The sequence below is a fragment of the Manduca sexta genome, chromosome 22 (genome assembly GCF_014839805.1).
Source record: "Manduca sexta isolate Smith_Timp_Sample1 chromosome 22, JHU_Msex_v1.0, whole genome shotgun sequence".
Classification (NCBI taxonomy): domain Eukaryota; kingdom Metazoa; phylum Arthropoda; class Insecta; order Lepidoptera; family Sphingidae; genus Manduca; species Manduca sexta.
In genome coordinates, this window is record NC_051136.1 from 5,006,501 (window position 1) to 5,025,113 (window position 18,613).

The 18,613-nt window shown below is 37.8% G+C and overlaps 3 protein-coding genes across 5 annotated transcripts; 2 read left to right on the plus strand and 1 right to left on the minus strand.

Annotated features, from left to right (window-relative positions):
- On the plus strand, window positions 1-840 carry LOC115449754 (copper transport protein ATX1). Its single transcript, XM_030177637.2, has 2 exons — window positions 1-231; window positions 314-840. The coding sequence occupies exons 1-2, from the start codon at window positions 223-225 to the stop codon at window positions 521-523; spliced, it is 219 nt and encodes a 72-aa protein (XP_030033497.2). The 5' UTR covers window positions 1-222; the 3' UTR covers window positions 524-840.
- Window positions 841-875: 35 nt separating this feature from the next.
- Window positions 876-4,430, minus strand: LOC115449753 (POC1 centriolar protein homolog A). 2 transcript variants are annotated; one of them, XM_037441536.1, is made up of 7 exons: window positions 4,122-4,430; window positions 3,714-3,932; window positions 3,116-3,441; window positions 2,485-2,569; window positions 2,102-2,221; window positions 1,896-2,027; window positions 876-1,642 (listed from the first exon to the last, which is right to left on the minus strand). In XM_037441536.1, exons 1-7 carry the CDS (start codon window positions 4,254-4,256, stop codon window positions 923-925), a joined length of 1,737 nt encoding a protein of 578 aa, XP_037297433.1. In that variant the 5' UTR covers window positions 4,257-4,430; the 3' UTR covers window positions 876-922. The 2 variants fall into 2 exon arrangements, with proteins under 2 accessions (XP_037297433.1, XP_030033495.2); XM_030177635.2 differs by having other exon boundaries at window positions 1,265-1,775; window positions 4,122-4,428.
- A 256-nt stretch (window positions 4,431-4,686) lies between these two features.
- Window positions 4,687-18,605, plus strand: LOC115449758 (exportin-5). 2 transcript variants are annotated; one of them, XM_030177643.2, is made up of 20 exons: window positions 4,687-4,864; window positions 5,007-5,074; window positions 5,980-6,134; window positions 6,920-7,079; window positions 7,634-7,852; window positions 10,486-10,656; window positions 11,147-11,311; window positions 11,795-11,923; window positions 12,201-12,443; window positions 12,768-12,898; window positions 13,123-13,264; window positions 14,006-14,189; window positions 15,203-15,387; window positions 15,648-15,815; window positions 15,973-16,181; window positions 16,390-16,711; window positions 16,900-17,128; window positions 17,408-17,949; window positions 18,071-18,244; window positions 18,359-18,605. In XM_030177643.2, the coding sequence occupies exons 3-20, from the start codon at window positions 5,995-5,997 to the stop codon at window positions 18,512-18,514; spliced, it is 3,669 nt and encodes a 1,222-aa protein (XP_030033503.1). In that variant the 5' UTR covers window positions 4,687-4,864; window positions 5,007-5,074; window positions 5,980-5,994; the 3' UTR covers window positions 18,515-18,605. The 2 variants fall into 2 exon arrangements, with proteins under 2 accessions (XP_030033503.1, XP_030033502.1); XM_030177642.2 differs by having other exon boundaries at window positions 4,714-5,074.
- The last annotated feature ends 8 nt before the right edge of the window (window positions 18,606-18,613 follow it).

The window sequence follows — 18,613 nt, forward strand, 5'->3', positions numbered from 1 at the left end:
CATTTCATATCCGCATCTCACTAATCCAAATATAGAAAATTCTGTCATCTTGAAGTATTAAATGCTAAACATTTATTATTTAAGCATAGGTCCTGATAAAACGGATAATATATAACTCGTTGATAAAGTTAACAGTACAGTGCTTTGTTGCTACGCTAACTATTTAAACTTTGTTTTCAAATTTCACATTTACTCGTTTACGTGGACACTGTACCAGACAATATGTCATCGGTATATTTGTATTTATTATTTTTAAATTAAAATATGTGCGTATTTTAATATAGTTGCTAAATTACTTTTTTATTAATTTCAGACACACATATTCAACGTAGAAATGACATGCGAGGGATGTTCGGGCGCCGTTGAACGAGTGCTCGGCAGGTTGAAAGGACAAGGGGTGGAAGACTTCTCAATAAGCCTACCAGAGCAAAAGGTCTCGGTTAAGTCTTCTCTCAGTGCGAACCAATTGCTTGAAGTCATAAAAAAAACCGGCAAGAAAACTACCTACGTGGCTACGGAATAGTTTTCGTTTAGGCAGAGAACAGAATATGTCAGTGTGGTTCAAACTACTGTGGCATTCTTTTTGCTACTGAAATATTTGGTGTCACGGTTTTAATGTAATATATTGTGAAATATTTTATGGCATGGCTAGTACCCAATGGTTACATTATGTATTATGCCTTGTTTTGCATTTTATTTTTTATAATCGTTAATAAGTAATTACATCTTATTAAGACTGTTGAAATAAGTTTTGTACAATTGTTTATCAAAATTTGTTAATTACCTAAAGAGTGAATGTATACCAGTATTTGATAGTAAATATTATATTTTTTCAAGGTCTTCTGTGTTTAATAACAAAACATTACATTCCCAAGTTAACTCAAAAAAGTACTAATAGAATATTCAATAATAAAATATAGTATCAGGCAAGTTGGCCATCTTTCCCTGCAACATCTTCTAAAGCATTAAGTCTTAAATCAACCAGATCAACTGCCTCATGCAATGCATTCAGATGGTCTACAATAGCATTGACAGTGGGCAACACATCTGCACAATCACATTCCTTCATATTGTCTTTATCACCATTTACACTCTTGTTTAATATCTTTACTTTTTTGAGAAGGGGTTCTGCAATGTATCTGTTATCACTGATAATTTTAAAGCCACTATTGATTGGAAAGTTCCGTTTCCTCCCAACCCATTCTATAGTTCCACTAGTGTAACAAACATCATTATCTTTTAGTTTTATCATACCAAATATATCATCTTGATGATCATGTTCTGTACCTATACTCCTGTTTATGATTGAAGGTATTGTGTAAGTAGCAGGGCTAGGTGGTGTCTGTGGAATATGGCTCATATGCCCAACATCATAAGAAGATAATTCTTCTGACTGACCTGAAGTCTGATTGCCAGCACCTCTTGAAGTAGAGTCTGGTGCAAAATTACTTGGCAAAGATTTAACCAGTCGAGGTGTATAATGTGTTACAGTTGCATCAATGAAAGTGCTATTTGCATTTGGTTCTTGAAAACTTATTTGTCTTACAGACTCATGCAATGACTTTGGTTCATCATCCATATGGACAAATGTAACCGCAGGATACTTCATAGAATGATAGCACATATACCAGAGCCTTGCACCCTGATATGTAGACAAATTGCATTAGTGGTTTATTTCAATAAGACATAGATCTTTTCAATCTAAAGTTGCAGTTGTCACGGAATTCAAGTTTTTCAAAAGCTAAATGGTAGTTTGTTGTTAACATTTCTATGTCCTGAATAGGGAGAACAGTTGTTTAGGTGTATTTAATTGTACTCATATTTCAGTATAAAATATATTATAATCACATATCTACACTAACACTACATAATAAAGGTTATCTCTTTTTGACAACCTGATTTCTTCCTTTTAGCGCAGAGGATGTCTTTGAAATCTGAGAAGCTGATCTTGGTACCATTGACATGTTTTGTGCTACATTCTCTTTCTCATTTCCTTGTTCAGTAAAATTCGTTTTCCATATGAAAACCTAAAAAATAATCTTTTTATAACCAACTGATATGATAATGATTAAAAATTTCTAAATTTAACTAAAATATTTACCAATTTATCTTCACCAGCTGAAGCAAAATAATCACCACTGGTTGAAAAACTAACAGCATTCACAGATCCACTGTGACCGCTCAGTGTGTATATGGGATGACCTTCTAATAAGTCCAGTATCTGAAAATTTCAAAAACATCTATATCCAGGTCAGTTTTTGTTGCATCTGCAAGGTGATTAAAACTCGTTTATGACAGAAACAGTGTCTCCAAAAGTTGTACATGTTTCCTAGAATGTAATTATAGTGACATGCATTCTCAGGATGTACACCATTCTCTTAATCTTATGTGTAATGTTATTAAGAGTACAGCATGTTATTAAGAGAAATACATTCTGATCTCAACTTCACATGTATAAAATTTAGAGGATAAAATTCTATTTACCTTCATTTTACCATCTTTACTGCCAGTTAAAATGTAACTTCCACTTGGGTGAATGGCTACTTGATTCACTGCATCATTATGAATACTGAAAAAAATTACATATGCAACTTTGAAATCAAATAAAGGTTTGTACTGCAACTACTTTATAATTATAAAAATGCAATGGACTTCGCACCACATCCAAGGAATAAAAATACAACCATTCAGAATGCCCATTATACAGGTAACATTTATAACATAATTCCATAAAATTTGCTTCTTTATAAGGCCATAAACCATAAATTTTATTGATTAGCTATTTTTAATAACAAAAAATATACACACACACCATGCCTTGATCCATGAAGGGAAAGGCCAAGGTGCAACCACAGCACCCACTTCTCACCATATATATCTGTCCCATATTGTGGCTGATATGGTGAGCCTATTGCCAAGTCAGGCACAAATCCAAGATTCCTGACCGATACTAAGCAGAAAAACCTATGACCACTTTGCCTAATCTAAGATTCGAACACAGGAACACAGAGGAAAATCATACCTCACACTCAATACAACTATGCCACTGAGCCACTCATAACAATTATAATTCTCCATAACAATAATTGACAATAACATAAATTGGTTTACTTACCTGTAATATTGCACAAGATTGTGTGTCCTAATATCATAGAGCTTAACATTTCCTTGCGATGTGGCCACAGCTACGTAACACCCAGACGGATGCCACGCTAAATACGTCCCATGGCCCCTCTGATCTTTATATGTGTGAATACACTCGCCAGAATCCAAGCTCCACAACCTGGTTGTCTTGTCGTCAGAACATGATGCAATAACTGAACCATCATTGGATATCCGTGCACATCTTACCCAGTTAGTGTGGCCCACATACGAGGATATGAATTTGTGTTTGTCTGTAGACCATAATTTTACTATTTTGTCATCAGAAGCTGTTAATATCTGAAATTAGAATTATGTCTAAATATATTAAATGTGCATTGTTATAACATGTAACTAACTTATCAATACAATATGTAAAAAAAAAAATTTAACACACAATGCCATTTTCAAATCAAAAGTGCTTTGGACATAAAACATAATTCTTTCTTTGAATAAGTATTTACTTTTTAATAAGGCAAATTTTATAGCTTATCAGTATGAATCTAATCTCTACCCAACTTATTTAGACCACTGAAAAAAACCTTGGTGTCTTATGAAATGTACAGAAGTACCTTTGTTCCATCTGAACTGAACTGCACTGATCGAACAGTCTGTGAATGTGCTTTAAACATGCCTGTACTGCCAGTTACGGTGGGCACCCACAGCCTGACGGTTTTGTCTCGAGATGCTGATGCCATGTATTTACCAGATGGGGAGAATGTTACATCCATCACTGCTTCGTCATGCCCCTGAAATCTGTAGCTTCGCATAGTGCCACGTAGATCCCATAACTGCAGTATAAAAAGATGTATTCAGTTTAAAACATGTATATATATAATGTATCAAAACAAAAAACCTATCATGGTCCAAATGAAACGTAGTAAATGTATAACTTATACTGTTCTAATAGGAATTTGCAATTATTTGTCACGAACTTAAAGATAGGTAAACAATTTTAGACGGAAATAAGATTTTATTACCAGAACACTGTTGTCTAATGAACCACTAGCTATTTGTTGCTCATTTGGACTGAAATAAAGCGCTGTAATTCCATTGCGATGCCCCTTTAACTGTTTTTCCAAGCAGGGTTCTGGATACGATGTTTTGTTATCCATTTTCCAAAAGTACCTAATACAATTTAAAACGTATAACACCTAGGAAATATACTTAATTTTTTAACAATCCTCGAAGAATAAAATTAAAAACGTTTTTCCCTCAAATATTTACAAATCCGATATATTCGAATTCAAACATTTGACATTTAGCATTTTTGACAGATAAAAGTCACAACAAAAACCATAAACTAAATTAAAAAGCGAAGAAACCGACACGTTGGCCTATTTTTTGACCTCGGTTTACAAGAATGTTATTTATACAAACATTTTACAGTTTTTAAACTAACAAAGACAAAAATTATATTATCAATGGGCTAGTGAAAGAAGATGTCATGCTATGAGATTTTTTATAATGTGAGTATTTTTGTATCTATGTGTTAATTAAAAAAATGATGGGCTAAATAAACGTGAATGCAATCTTTCTGCAAAAGAACCTGTCAATTAAGAAAAAAATAAAAAATGTCTATGGTCGGATTCCTTTTTCATTCGACACGAGGTGTTTCTAATGTTTTGAATTTATTTTCCATGTTTTTCTTGTAATCATTACGAAAATAATATTCAGTCTGTTTGAACATAACATTGATTTCCATATAATATTTTTGGAATGCGTTAGTATTTGTTTAATAACTCGTAATAGTCGGTTTTAGTAGTTTCACCAGCACCGGGTGGATGGTGGAACTATCATTAATTGCATATAAATTCTTTCAAGTTTCTTTTGATATAAAAATATTTTATAAAATTTCATTTTAGTATCTTGTGACACAGCGAACATGAAGTAAAAGATCATTCTATGGGGATTGTTTTATTGCAAGGAGTTGGTGAGTAAAAAATTATTTAGTTAAAGTTGCAACCAGATTTTGCATACTGGTTGCATCACTTGAACCCTTGAGACAAAAAAAGTTAAACAAGTATGGAAGTATGTGTCCTTTTTTGTCTCAAATGCGCGAAAGAATATAAGATGGTAATGAACAAAATACTATGAAAATACTATGTTACTATAGTTATTATTGGCTAGTTATGGGTTACAATAAACAAATAGTCTGACTTTTATTGTTTGCATACGTGCTGCAAATATTCTATCACTTTTGTTCACTTTGACCTTGATTTACTTGATGCATTATGTCAGAAGACAAAAATACATTTCCCATACAAAGTAGTAAAAAATATAAATAGTTAACATATTAGTTAAAATCAGATACTTGATTGGGGTACTAAATATCACTGGTGTAATAATAACTTAATTAGTAAATGATTATGAATGCACTCTTTTGTTTTACATATTTTAATCACCTGAATGTGACATAGCATGAATTAAAATAACTATAGAATTTTGTTTCTAAGCAGTGAGGATTATTCATTTTGTTGGCTGGAACCTATTTCATTCAATACTCTGATAAATCAAATTCAATATTCTAAATATATATTATTGATAGATATTTATTAGATATTTAGCTGTATATAATATACTGAACAAACTCAGTTATTTACACTAGGTTTATTTATACAGTAGCCTTTGAACTTGTATCACTTGTAATTTTACAAAATATAATATTATGAAGACTAATCACACAAAGAAATAAACAACCACCATGTGAAATAAATTGTGTTCAAATGAGGACTGTCTATTAGTTGTCAATTAACAGGTAGATATAAAAACAATTATGACTATGTAAAAAATATATTAATTGATTAATTCAGTATGATTTTTTGTTTATTAACATAGTGAGATTGAACGGCAATGAATGTGGGCGGAGTTGGTGTAGAAGTGGCAGGGGAGGTGGCACTGATAGCTGATGAACTCAGCCGTGCAGTAGAGCTGACTCTTAACCCAGCCGCATCGCATGAGGCACGCAGCCAAGCCTACAACGCTTGTGAAAAGTAATTACTGTTATATTTTTATAATTATAGTGTTTCTATTTTTGGTTACAACTCCACCTTTGTTATCGCTATGAAGTTTTGTTGCCATTTTTAAACATTGGGGATTATTTAACAAAAAAAATTATAGTAAACTTTAATTGCTAACCATACACTCATAAAATAAATTACATTTCTGCTCTCAAACATGATGCAGTTTCACTAACTATTTGAGCCCTTGTTGGGATTAATATCCCTAAATCCTTTTTAATGCTCACTTACATTATTTACAGAATCACTGTTAAAAATTTTGTGCTTCTATACTGAGCACTTTTGGCTGTGTTATTTCCTTCTTTTATATATATAGATGAGATAATATAGCTTATGAACAAAGGAATAACACAATGCCTGTTTTGTGAGTCATAAAAAAACTAAGCCAAATTGTACAACATGTATGCTGATGTGTATTGCACTACCTACACTTTAAAAGGATAATATCTCTAAATAGACCCTAACACAGTTTTAACAATGCTATTTAAGATTATTATTGATAAATTTGCTAATACACTAAGGGTATGTTTCACAACTACTCAGTAAATGCTACTTGTCTTATAAAATATAATTAGACTAAATACAAAAGTTACACTCTAATATATGCACCCAAATAAATGAGTACTATCTACTTTACTTTAATTTTAATTTTATTTGCTGGCAAATAAAATTAAAATTAAATTTGTGAAATGGCCCCTTATCCTTTTAGTATACTTAAGTGTTAAAAATATTTACTGGACAATTTAATTTGGTTGTAGTTTCAAAGAGAATTCACCATGGTGTGCCCAAGCTGGTCTGATACTGGCCAGTGGAAGCCAGTATTCTCCTGTAGTGAAACACTGTGGCCTACAATTGATGGAGCACACTGTCAAGTACAGATGGACCCAAATTACCCAAGCTGAGAAGATCTTTATTAAGGTGAGAAGCTAAATCTTTTAATTATTCCACAATAATAATGAGAGCAGTTAAAGACAGTTCTAAATAGACAATGAGGTATTAATGTTAAATATTACTTCAAATTTATTAGGCATATCATTAAAAACTGGGAAATGTGCCCAATGATGGGATATTTCAGATATTATAAGGATTTTTATTTTTTACCCATTTGGCCAAGAAGTTAATATTTAATATCCCCAGGGTACATTATGATTATACATTAAACGCTATTGATTTCATTTATAATAAGAAAATAATTATCATAATATGAAAATGTGTGCCTTTGCACAACACATTAGGAAAGTTATATAGTATGATAACATTAACATGTTTAAGTTATAAGCCACATGTGTAAGTGTAAAATTTAACTGTGTCAAAAACCAGATCATTCTATGATTTTGCATAATTACTTCAAAAAGATCAGTAACATAATTTCTCAAAAATGTGAGTGATTTCTTACCATCAGATATCTTGCTAGTTTGCCTTAATTTATTATAAAGCATTCCCCTGCACCCTAATATAATATTTATTCTCAGGAAAATGCAATGAAGCTCCTCTACATGGGTGGATGGGGAACGAGGCATCTGAATGATGCATTGGCTAGGGTGATAGTGGAGATGATCAAGCGTGAGTGGCCGCAGCAATGGCCGACGTTGCTCGCAGAGCTCAGCGACGCATGCGCGAGTGGACATGAGCAGACACAGATCGTGCTCCACGTGTTCCTGAGGCTGGTGGAAGATGTGGCTACACTACAGGTATGGCTTAGCTGTTATGATTGTGTAAAGTGGTAAATTGAGACTTTATAGAATTTCTTTCAATGATTATGTAGCCAAAGCTGGTGTCCAAAAAGTCTGAATACAAACAGCTGTTGTATGGTGTCTTCGTCGATGTATAGTGTTACAATATTAACTATCCGAAAGAAAGATCTACAGGTGTTTTGGTGCAGGAATCGCACCTTCGATCTATCGTTTAATACCAATATTATTACCGGAAGCGCCATGAGTATTGTAATTTAATAAAATGATGATGCATAATAAGTATTACACACACGCCACTTGTTAATAAATGGACACGTTTCAAAGTATAAATTTGCGTCATAAAATGAAATATCCCCTTGACCGAGAAACGTTATCACATGAAATGATACATGTGGCACATTTTGTCGTGTTACATTGCATTTATCTAGAAAGCAGTGTGTGATTAATTCTATTAAGATGTATGATAACAGCTTCGCGGTCAGGGCCGGATCAAAGTACAGTGGGGGGTCTTGTTAAAATGTCTAGAGCGATGTTGATTTGTACGCTGAAAAATTTTTTTTTTTGCCAGCGTTTATTGGTAAAGATGAATAAAACTATCAGATGGGTTATGTCACTTACAGCCGTTTCCAATAAACGCTCTCAATCTCAAGGTTCAATACGATTCTGAGAATGAACCAATCAAAATAACTCATTTGTCAGTATGTAAAAAAAAACTTCGTTCTGATTGGTCCATTTTTTAGATTGATTGAAAAAAGCGATTGGGATCGTTTATTGAAAATGGCGGTTGATGTTGCCTGCTCGTAAATATCCATAATACCTGAGGAATTGCCGGGTATCAATATTTAAAATAGGAATAAGTTATATTCTAAAAGGTCCGTAAATGGTTTAACTTTACGAACTTACGAGGACTCAATTCTATTCGATTTCTGAGATAGGGAGGTATTTATGAACGAAAACACCGAAGGCGAAAGTTATAAAGTCCTTCTATATCCAAAGCTAATGGGCTCGTCACGTTAATTTCAACCTTGCGATTAATTTTATCTATGACTTGTGTAAATATTTCGAATAGCAAAAAATGCAATGTGCAAGTGTGATGTCATTGCGACCGTCATGCGCCGCTGAATGTCACGATAGTCTCGGCCTGTGAGAAAAAACTTTCGAATTTATTGACTATCGAATTGGGTTATAAATTAGTAACTCAGGGAACTTGGTTTGCTAGCAATTAGAGTAAATTTTTGGAACCAGAATTTTTTTAAGCTAAATTCGTACAATGTTAGATGGTATTTGTTGTCTAAATATAACTAGACGTATCAGCCACGTGGGAGTCCAATTATAATCATCCATTATGAAGAATAATATTTTGATTGCCCGAACTGGTAACCGAAATTAGTTTTTCATTGCTTTCACAACTAATCGCGCCGTCTCGAATCCATGGCAAAAACTAAATATATAAACATAATTCTTCATATACTTGCTATATATACCGTTGTGATATAGTATCTATTATATCACACTAGTACTATACTGTCAACATACCTTTGTAATTGCTGATAGTTATTCAAATTTATCTCACGTGTTAACATATTTGTCACGAATGCCATATTATTATCTATGTACACTATATTCAAAGAACAAATAACAACAAGTAACCATAAGATACCCATTTTTATAATAATATCTAATGAATTGCGACAAACTATAAACATACGTGAGATATTTTAGTATTTGCATTTATTTTATTTATCATTTGATAACGCTCACGAATCGCCCCGTGTGTAAAATCTTTGTCAGGATAAAAGTTCTGCTGTGTACTTTTCCGATATAACAATAGTCTTTCTATTGTTCAAACTTACTTCTTATCAAATACTATCAAAATCAGTTTAGCTGTTTAGTCGTGGAAGTAAAACAGATAGAGAATTAGATCAATTTTTCATTTATAATAAACTAGCGACCCGCCCCGGCTTCGCACATGTGCAATATTTCTACACTATTTAATGGATGTTATTATACATATAAACCTTCCTCTTGAATCACTCTATCTATTAAAAAAAACCACATCAAAATCCGTTGCGTAGTTTTAAAGATTTAGGCATACATAGATAGGTACAGAGAAAGCGACTTTATTTTATACTATGTAGTGATAGACAGACAAACAACACGCCTTCATTACCGAAGGAGTAGGCAGAGATGAAATCTGGGTACTTACTTTTCGCGAATTTTGTTATGTCCTATGAAATAAAAGGGGGGCCAGCCTATTGACATATTAGTACACTTTCCAGACTTTTGTCTGACACAGCAGAAAAATACAATATTACTTTGACCGTCCAAGACTTAAAACCCGGGAGCTCATAGTGATGTCGTACTGTGCACGAAATACAAGTTCCCCACCGGGGCAGTTGGTAATATTCATAATTGTTGCATAATTTTTTTTTTATTTTTTTCTCTTACATCTACCATTTCTACCATTACAAGGCAACCTAAATGCAATAGTGTAACAATTATGTTACACTACTGTATTTAGATTTCTGTATTTTTGTATTAACAATTAAATGAAAACAATTAAACTTTTTGTATTAACAAATAAACATTACTTTGTCTTCCAATACTCACATATACTATTTATATTGTAGACTCTGGAACAACACCAGCGTCGCAAGGACATATATCAGGCGCTGACGAGCAACATGTCGGAGATATTCGCGTTCTTCATGCGGCTGATCGAGTTGCACGTGCAGGAATTCAGGGAGAAGACTGCGGCCGGTGACTATAACGCGGCCGCGAGCAACGAGAGGGTTGTACAGGTCATATACACTGGTTATTTTAAATTATAAATGTATTTGACAATCTGTAGACTGCAATATGATTTGATATAGATGATATCGACGCTGAAAAGGCAATGTTATCTAAGCGGCAATCCGTATCTTTTGAATAGAGCGTAATAAATATTTAGTTTTAATGAGAAAATTCTTAACAATTCTTTTTCCTTTATAAAAATATATTTAAATCATCCTAAAGCACCAAAACCTAGATCCATCGACGCAGAACAATCTGTCGTTTCCAAATATTTATATAATTAATTTTCGGTAAATTTATCACTTAGATTTTTGCCTTTCAAGCGTTGATATTAGTTTCTCATAAATGTCAGCAACATTAATTATTGCGTTTAATGGTAAGTGCAGTTTCTGGAGAATTTATTTGTAGCCAACACAACATCCATGATACTATACATGAGTACATAGAATACATCCATTTTAGTTAAACATAATTCTTAAATATGTTTTTTACCCCTAGGTGGTGCTCCTAACATTAACTGGTTTTGTGGAGTGGGTATCCACAAACCACGTGGTGATGAACAACGGCCGCCTCCTGCAGATCCTGTGTATCCTACTTCAGGACGGAGTGTTCCAGTTAGCTGCAGCCGAATGTCTTTTGCAAGTTGTCAATAGGAAAGGCTCAGTGAGTATACAATGAATTTTGTCACTGAATGTCGAAGTTTAGGAAATATGCGACGTCTGGAAAAATATTTAAGTCATAATCAGACTCGAAATCATTATATTTGAGACCCATTGCCTTATAACAACAAATGAGAGAGATTTAAATATTTATGTCTGCTGCCATTGTTTGTAAAAATCTTCAATTTTTATCGACTTCCATAACAAGAAGGAAGTTCTCTATTTGTGTATGATTTTTTTTATGTATTTACACTAATTACACTGAGATTGGTAAGCTTATTAGTGATTCCTTTTTCTTTAGAATCTCGCATAACTAATAAAAATGGCAGCATTGAATTATGTACTGTTCCACTGCTGGATATGGGCCTCCTCTATTATGAAAAAGAATTATACTTTACATACCCTTCAAATTCTAATAGAGGACTCAGGGATGCAGGTTTCCACACGACGTTTTTTACGTGAAATAATACCATCTTTACTGTGGCAGGCTAAAGAGAGGAAGCCGCTGATGATATTGTTCAGTGAGGACGCGATATCATGCATCCATCGAGCCGCTCTCGCCGCCATTAATACTGTCGACGAAGCGCATTATTTGTTCCTAAAGAAATTGTCTCAGGTAGGCGATTTTACTAAGCATGAAAAATTATTACATTGTAAATTTTTTTGCGAACAATATAAAAGTATATCAAAGTGGTTGTTTCTTCAACTTACTGTATGTTGCTAACGGATTCGCTGGAAATAAAGTTCCTGTATTGTTCTTGACCAGGATATAAGTAGCCTATATATTAATCCAAGACATGGTCTATGTGTATGCCAAATTTATCAAAATTCGTTGAGCAATTTTTCCATTTACTTTAAACATGCAAATACACTTTTGCATTATTCCTCCCCAGGTGTTAGTAGGTTTAGCGCAACAACTCACATCACTATGGAGCAACGCCACCAACGTGGAGTCATGGCTGCCCGTGCTGTTAGAGACGATGCTGCTGCTGACGTCCCACGCGTCGCTCACGCTCGCCCACACCGCCAACAACGTGTGGCTCGCGTTCATCAAGCACGAGCAGATCAGCAAGCAGCCGCACGTGCTGGCCGTGGTGCCGAGGTGGCTGCAGGCCGCCGCGCCTAAAGTACTCAAGGTGTGGGGACTAGGGGTTAAATATTGTAATGTAGCCTTTAAAAACGTTGCATTTTGAAATATACTAAGATTTGTGAGATTTAAAAAACGGCTCCAAAATTTTCCAAAAAACAGAGTCAATTATATTATATGTGTCATGCCCTCAGAAAAGTCATTGCTGTTTAAAGCTTTATTCCTTTGGTAGTTATGAAATATCGTTCTACAATGATATCATTCTTAGCTTACTTGGAAAATTATACCTACTTTCTGTAACACCTTTTATAAATTACGTTTTCACCTTCCAAAGCTGTACAAATGACAAGTTTATAATTTTTGATCGTTGCAGGTGACATACCCGTCGTCTCGAGTGAGCGGCGCGACCGACGCCATAGCATACGCTTGTATGGACTACGACTCCGAACAAGAGTTCGCTATATTCTTCAACCGTTGTCGGACCGAGATATTAGATAGTTTTAGGTAAATTTATTAATTCCTTAAGTTTTGTTCGTAAATAATCTAATGACGTAAGGTTTTGCTGCTTCGCTCGCGTGAATGCTTTTGCCAAAAATAAAATCCAACATAAATCATAGCCTAAACAGAAACCAGGACTTTGTCAATCTTTGTATTAAGTTTCATTGAAATTCAAAAGAATGCAAAATCCTCATAGACTGACGTTTATAATATGAATGGGATTATTACAGGTATTGTATGACAGCTGCCCCACTAGTCACGTGGTCGTACGTAGAACAATGGACGCAGGCGGCGCTAGACAAGGTGGACACGTGCCCGCCCAACTTGGACGCTCAGCACCCCCTCTATATTGAATGGGAGGCGTTGTCGCAGGTGAACTTTTTACACTTATAACAGAATGTATGAAGCTGTCTCTTCACCCACTAAATAATAATAATATCAGCCCTGTATTATATACTTGCCCACTGCTGAGCACGGGCCTGCTCTACTACTGTGAGGGAATAGGCCTTAGTCTACCACGCTGGCCTAGTGCGGATTGGTACACTTCACACACCTTCGAGATTCCTATAGAGAACTTCTCAGATGTGCAGATTTCCTCACGATGTTTTCCTTCACCGTTAAAGTGAACGATAAATTCACAAAGAATACACATTTTTTTAGAAAAGATTAGATTTTTTTTAGAAAAGTCAGAGGTGTGTGCCCTTGGGACTTGAACCTGCGGACATTCGTCTTGGCAGACCATTCCACACCCAACTAGGCTATCGTCGCTTACTGATACTCTTTACACACTGATTCTAAATATTTTACTTATGGCTGTTTTAAATAAACGGTCCCAATTTTAAATTTCGATCCGTTCCCGAGAATATACCAATCAAAATGAGGCATTTGTAGGCATGTCAATAAAACTATTCTGATTGTTCCATCTTTGCGATTGATCGAAAATTGCGATTGGGATCATTAATCCAAATCGTTAGATAGATATTTGAATGATTAATCGTTTGAAAGTTAAAAATTATTTAAATAAGTTGTTCAATATTGTTCCTCAAATTTAGATTGGTGATATTTCTTCGATGTTGTGTTTAGAATATTTGTGTAAACTATTTGAATGGACAGGTGTTGGACGTGGTGCTGTCGCGGCTGCTGCAGGCGGAGCCGCGGCCGAGCGTGTCGGCGGGCCTCACGCTGCTGCGGCGCTGCGTGGCGTGCGACCCCGCCGACCCGCTCATACTCTCTTTATTGTTGTCGCTTATATCGGCGCTCTTCGTCTTCCTCAGCTGTGCCTATAGTCAAATTGCAGGTCAGATTTTTTTTATATGGTAAACACATTTAAAAGGTTATACAGGTAAAAAAACACATTGTAATAACGGTGGAGATTAATCTCTTCATATTTGATATCAAAGTGCTATTGTTATGAAAATGGAAAAAATTATCTCTCCATAAGTCTACATGTCAATAAAATCTATATATATAAAAATCAATTGCTGTTCGTTAGTCTCGCTAAAACTCGAGAACGGCTGAACGGATTTATCTTATCTTGGTCTTGAATTATTCGTGGAGGTCTAGGGAAGATTTAAAAGGTGAGAAAAATTCGAATAATTGCCGGGAAAATCCTCAAAACAGCATTTTTCTATTTCCCATACAAACGTTTTCTAAATAAAATGGAGAGTCAATTTGTAATTTATTACCGCTGCATAAAGTTCAAATTCGCGTGCGCGTTGGAGGATCTAATATCGCGTTCTGAAACTCAACAAAAGTGAAAGTGAATCGCGAACGCGACAAAATTGCATAGTCTCAAAATACATAGTACATAAATAGTGGTCGGCTTCGAGAAACTCAATTTTAGCTAACTTCAGTTGTTAATATAATATATAACTCAAAGGTGACTGACAGTGATATATCAAGGAACAGCCCAAACCATTGGACGGATCGGGCTAAGACTTTACATGCATAAAGCTACTATGACGTAGGCATCCCTAAGAAAGGATTTTGATAAATTCTACCCTTAAGGGGATAAAATAGGGGATGAAAGTTTGTATAAATGTTCTTAGATTTTCGACTGATTGAACTGAAATTATAGATTGGGGATAAAATTAGTTTGAACCTATAAGTACCGGGAAAATATGTAGCAAGACTTTTATCAAACAGTGGAATTTTATCCAGAAAAAAACCTTCACGCGGGCGAAGCCGCGAGCAAAAGCTAGTTCTTTATAAATTAGCACCATTATCTATATATGCAGCATTTTTATTTGTGTATTTTTCGTACTTTATGTTATGCCAACAACACATATTTATACGCGTCTGTGTGTGCAGGCGCGGGCGCGGGTGCGGCGGGTGCAGAGCTGCTGCCGCGCGTGCTGGACAAGGTGTTCGCGGCGCTGGTGTTCGAGCAGCACGCGCACGCGCACGCGGGGCAGCCTCCGCACGCACGCCGTTCGCGCAGCGTCAAAAACGTGCGCCGACACGCCGCCGGGTTGCTTGTTAAACTCGGATCAAAGGTATCTACCATGTATTCACTTCACTGTGTTTCAAATTTTACTGCCATTCATGTTTTTTTGTTAAGTAATTGTACTCGATGAAATTATTAACGTAAATCTTGAATCTAAAAGCATAAGCATTAATTTATTTGAAGACGCTTAAAAGTTGGAACATACTGCTTCATTTGAATAAAAGTGAAAAATGAAATATCACAACTCTGAAATAGATTTAGATTACCATTTTAATAAAAAAACTATCTAAGTGGTAATATTGTTTCCAGTACCCGCTCCTCCTGCTGCCGGTGTTCGGTCGGCTGCATGAGATGTGCCGCGCGGCGCTGGCGCGGCCCGACCTGAGCGTGGTGGAGAGCGTGACGCTGCAGGAGGCGCTGCTGCTCGTCTCCAACCACTTCTGCTGCTACGAGAGGCAGAGTGCACTCGTCGCTGAGGTTAACGCTTTTGCACTTACTTAAGGAAATGCTGTTTAATGCTGATTTTATTCATTTGTGACGTAGCCGAAAGTTTCCACTGCAGCATTGTACCAATTCTAGACGAATGATGATTGTTGTGTAAATTTTTGGTAAGTGGTTGTATGGATATGTGCAGGTGCTTGGCGACTGCAGCTCCCGTTGGGCATCACTGAGCCCGCATGTGAGTACAGCGGCGGGTCTGGCGCGACTGGTGGGGCTGGACGCGGCGCCCGCTGACGGCGACGCGGATGACGAACGTGGCCTTGCGCGTCGGCACCTGCTGCACGCTCTCACGCTGCTACTCGGCGTCGTGAAGCGCACACAGGTGCCCGCCGACCCGGACAAGTTAGTGTTCAATCATTATTGTTCATAATTTAATAGTGGAACTTCCAGTAAAAAATAATAAGTATGACCTGTTATATGTACTGTTTTACGTGCAGAATATTAAATATTTCGCATAGTGAACGAATTATATAACTGAGTTTTTTAGTTATGAAAATAAAGAGTGCTATTTGACTTGATTTACTTGAGTGTGAAATGTTGATATGTGTAGAGCATCCCGTGGTGGTTTCGGTGGCGGCGTGACGGCGGCGGGCAACCCGGTGTGGCGCAACCCGTGCGCAGCGCACGTGCTGCCGCTGTTCCCGGGCGCGCTGGCGCTGTGTCGCGCGCTGCACGAGCTGCACGCGCCGGGTGCACGCGCGCTGCGCCACGCCGCACACGCGCATGCGCTGCGCCCGCCGCCCGCCGAGCGACGCAACCTGCTCGGCCTGCGCGACCCACGCGACGCGCCGCCGCCGCCGAGAGACGCCGACGCGCCGCGACCGCTGCCGCACCACCGCATGCAGGCCTATCTGCACACACTACACGACAATGTAATTAATAACCAAACATTAAAATCATAGAACTCCAATCAACTTACCGACAGGTCTTCTGGTGTCACATTTAACAAGAAAACAATTTTCCAAACTTGAATAATCACCAATAATCTAAAACACCAAACAACAATCGAGGAAGACCTCGGGCCCCGATTTATAGCTAACATCATGTATCTGTAAAACAGGTGTGTCACCTGGTGGGTGCAGCGGCGACGACGCTCGGTCGCGAGCTGTACGCAGTGCCGGGCCTGACCCGCTACCTGACTGGCTCTCTGCTGTTCGGACTAGAGCATCTGCCCGACCACTGGCTTCGACCCATCGTACGCAACGCACTCAAGCCGCTCATACTGCACTGTCCGCCGGCGCATTACGCCGACGTGGCGCTGCCATTGCTAGAACATTTTGGTCCCTTCAGTAAGTATGCTCCTGAGTGATTATGTGATCGCAAACTATTTAGATTAAATTATAGGTTACACATTACCAGCCAACTAAAAACAATTCGCCAAATACATTACTTAAATTCTATATCAAGGTTTAAGAGCCTGTAGATACAAAAACGTCATACGAACAACACTAAACCAAGATTCGTTTTAGTGCTTTGAAACTCACAAAACAAAAATTATAAGAAACAAACCATTAAGACTAAGGGTAACCATAATATGAAACAGCAATGTAATTTAATTCGTTTTACAGTGCTAATGCATCTAACGCACCGGTGGGAATATATCACAGCGCTATACGAGTCTGGTAAACTAGAGGAGACAGAAAGCGGCAGCGAATCACAAGAGGTGCTCGAGGACATACTCGTGCGGAATCTCACGCGAGAGCACTTAGAAGTAGTTAAAGTGTCGTTGGTGGAGGGCGGCGTGGTGACGGAGGCGTGCGCGGGCGACATGGAGGAGGACTCGCCCGCGCCGCCCGCCGCTCCGCAGCGCGCTCCCGAGACCGTGTCGGAGCTGGGCGCGCTGGTGCTGGCGCACCCGCTGGCCGGGCCCGCCGCGCTGCACACGGTGCTGCGCGCGCTCACCTGGGGCGACTCGACTTCGTCGCTGCGCGCGTGCGCACTGGCGCTGCCTGCGCTGGTGTCGGCGCTGGGCGGTAGCGGCGCGGGAGGCGCGGGCGGCTGGGCGGGCGCGGCGGAGGCGGCAGGCGCGCTAGCGGCGGCGCTGCACGCGCTACGCACGCACGGACAGCACGACGCCAACCAGGCCGCACTACTCGCACTCGCCGTGCAGGTACACACTACACACCACACGCTATGGCTTATCGCGCATTGATAAGACATTTACTACTTTACTGAAAGCTTATAAATTTAAAGTTTTTCTCATAACTGTTAATTATAATCAACACTTTCAGACGTACGAAGTACTACGGCCACGTTTCCCAAGCATAGCCAACGTGTTGCGCGCCATCCCGGACGTGGACGCGCACGATCTGCAACGACTTGATGACAAAATTGCCGCCAACCCCGGCAAACCCGCCAAGATAGACAAGGGCAAGCGCGACTTGTTCAAGAAAATTACTTCTAGGGTACGTATGAAAGAATGCTTCATAATTGTAGGCCCTTCATCCCACCACTGGTGAGCATGAAATGAGTGTATTTTCCTTCTTAAATCCTCTGAGGTTCCTTATATTTTTTCGCAGTTAATCGGACGCAACGTAGGTCAGTTGTTCAAGAAGGAAGTGTTTATTCTGGACCTGCCTACGATGCACACTCCTAAAGAGAAGCCGCGCAGCGCCGTGGAGTCTGCGGAAGGCGCCGGCCTCGAAAACCTATTTGCACCCAGCGCGACCACCTAACCACAGCCAATTAGCCATACTACTACTTACTTACTGTGAATGTACTATATGTTATTAAATTATATTATTAAAGTTTATATGCTTTTATTAATTTGTTGC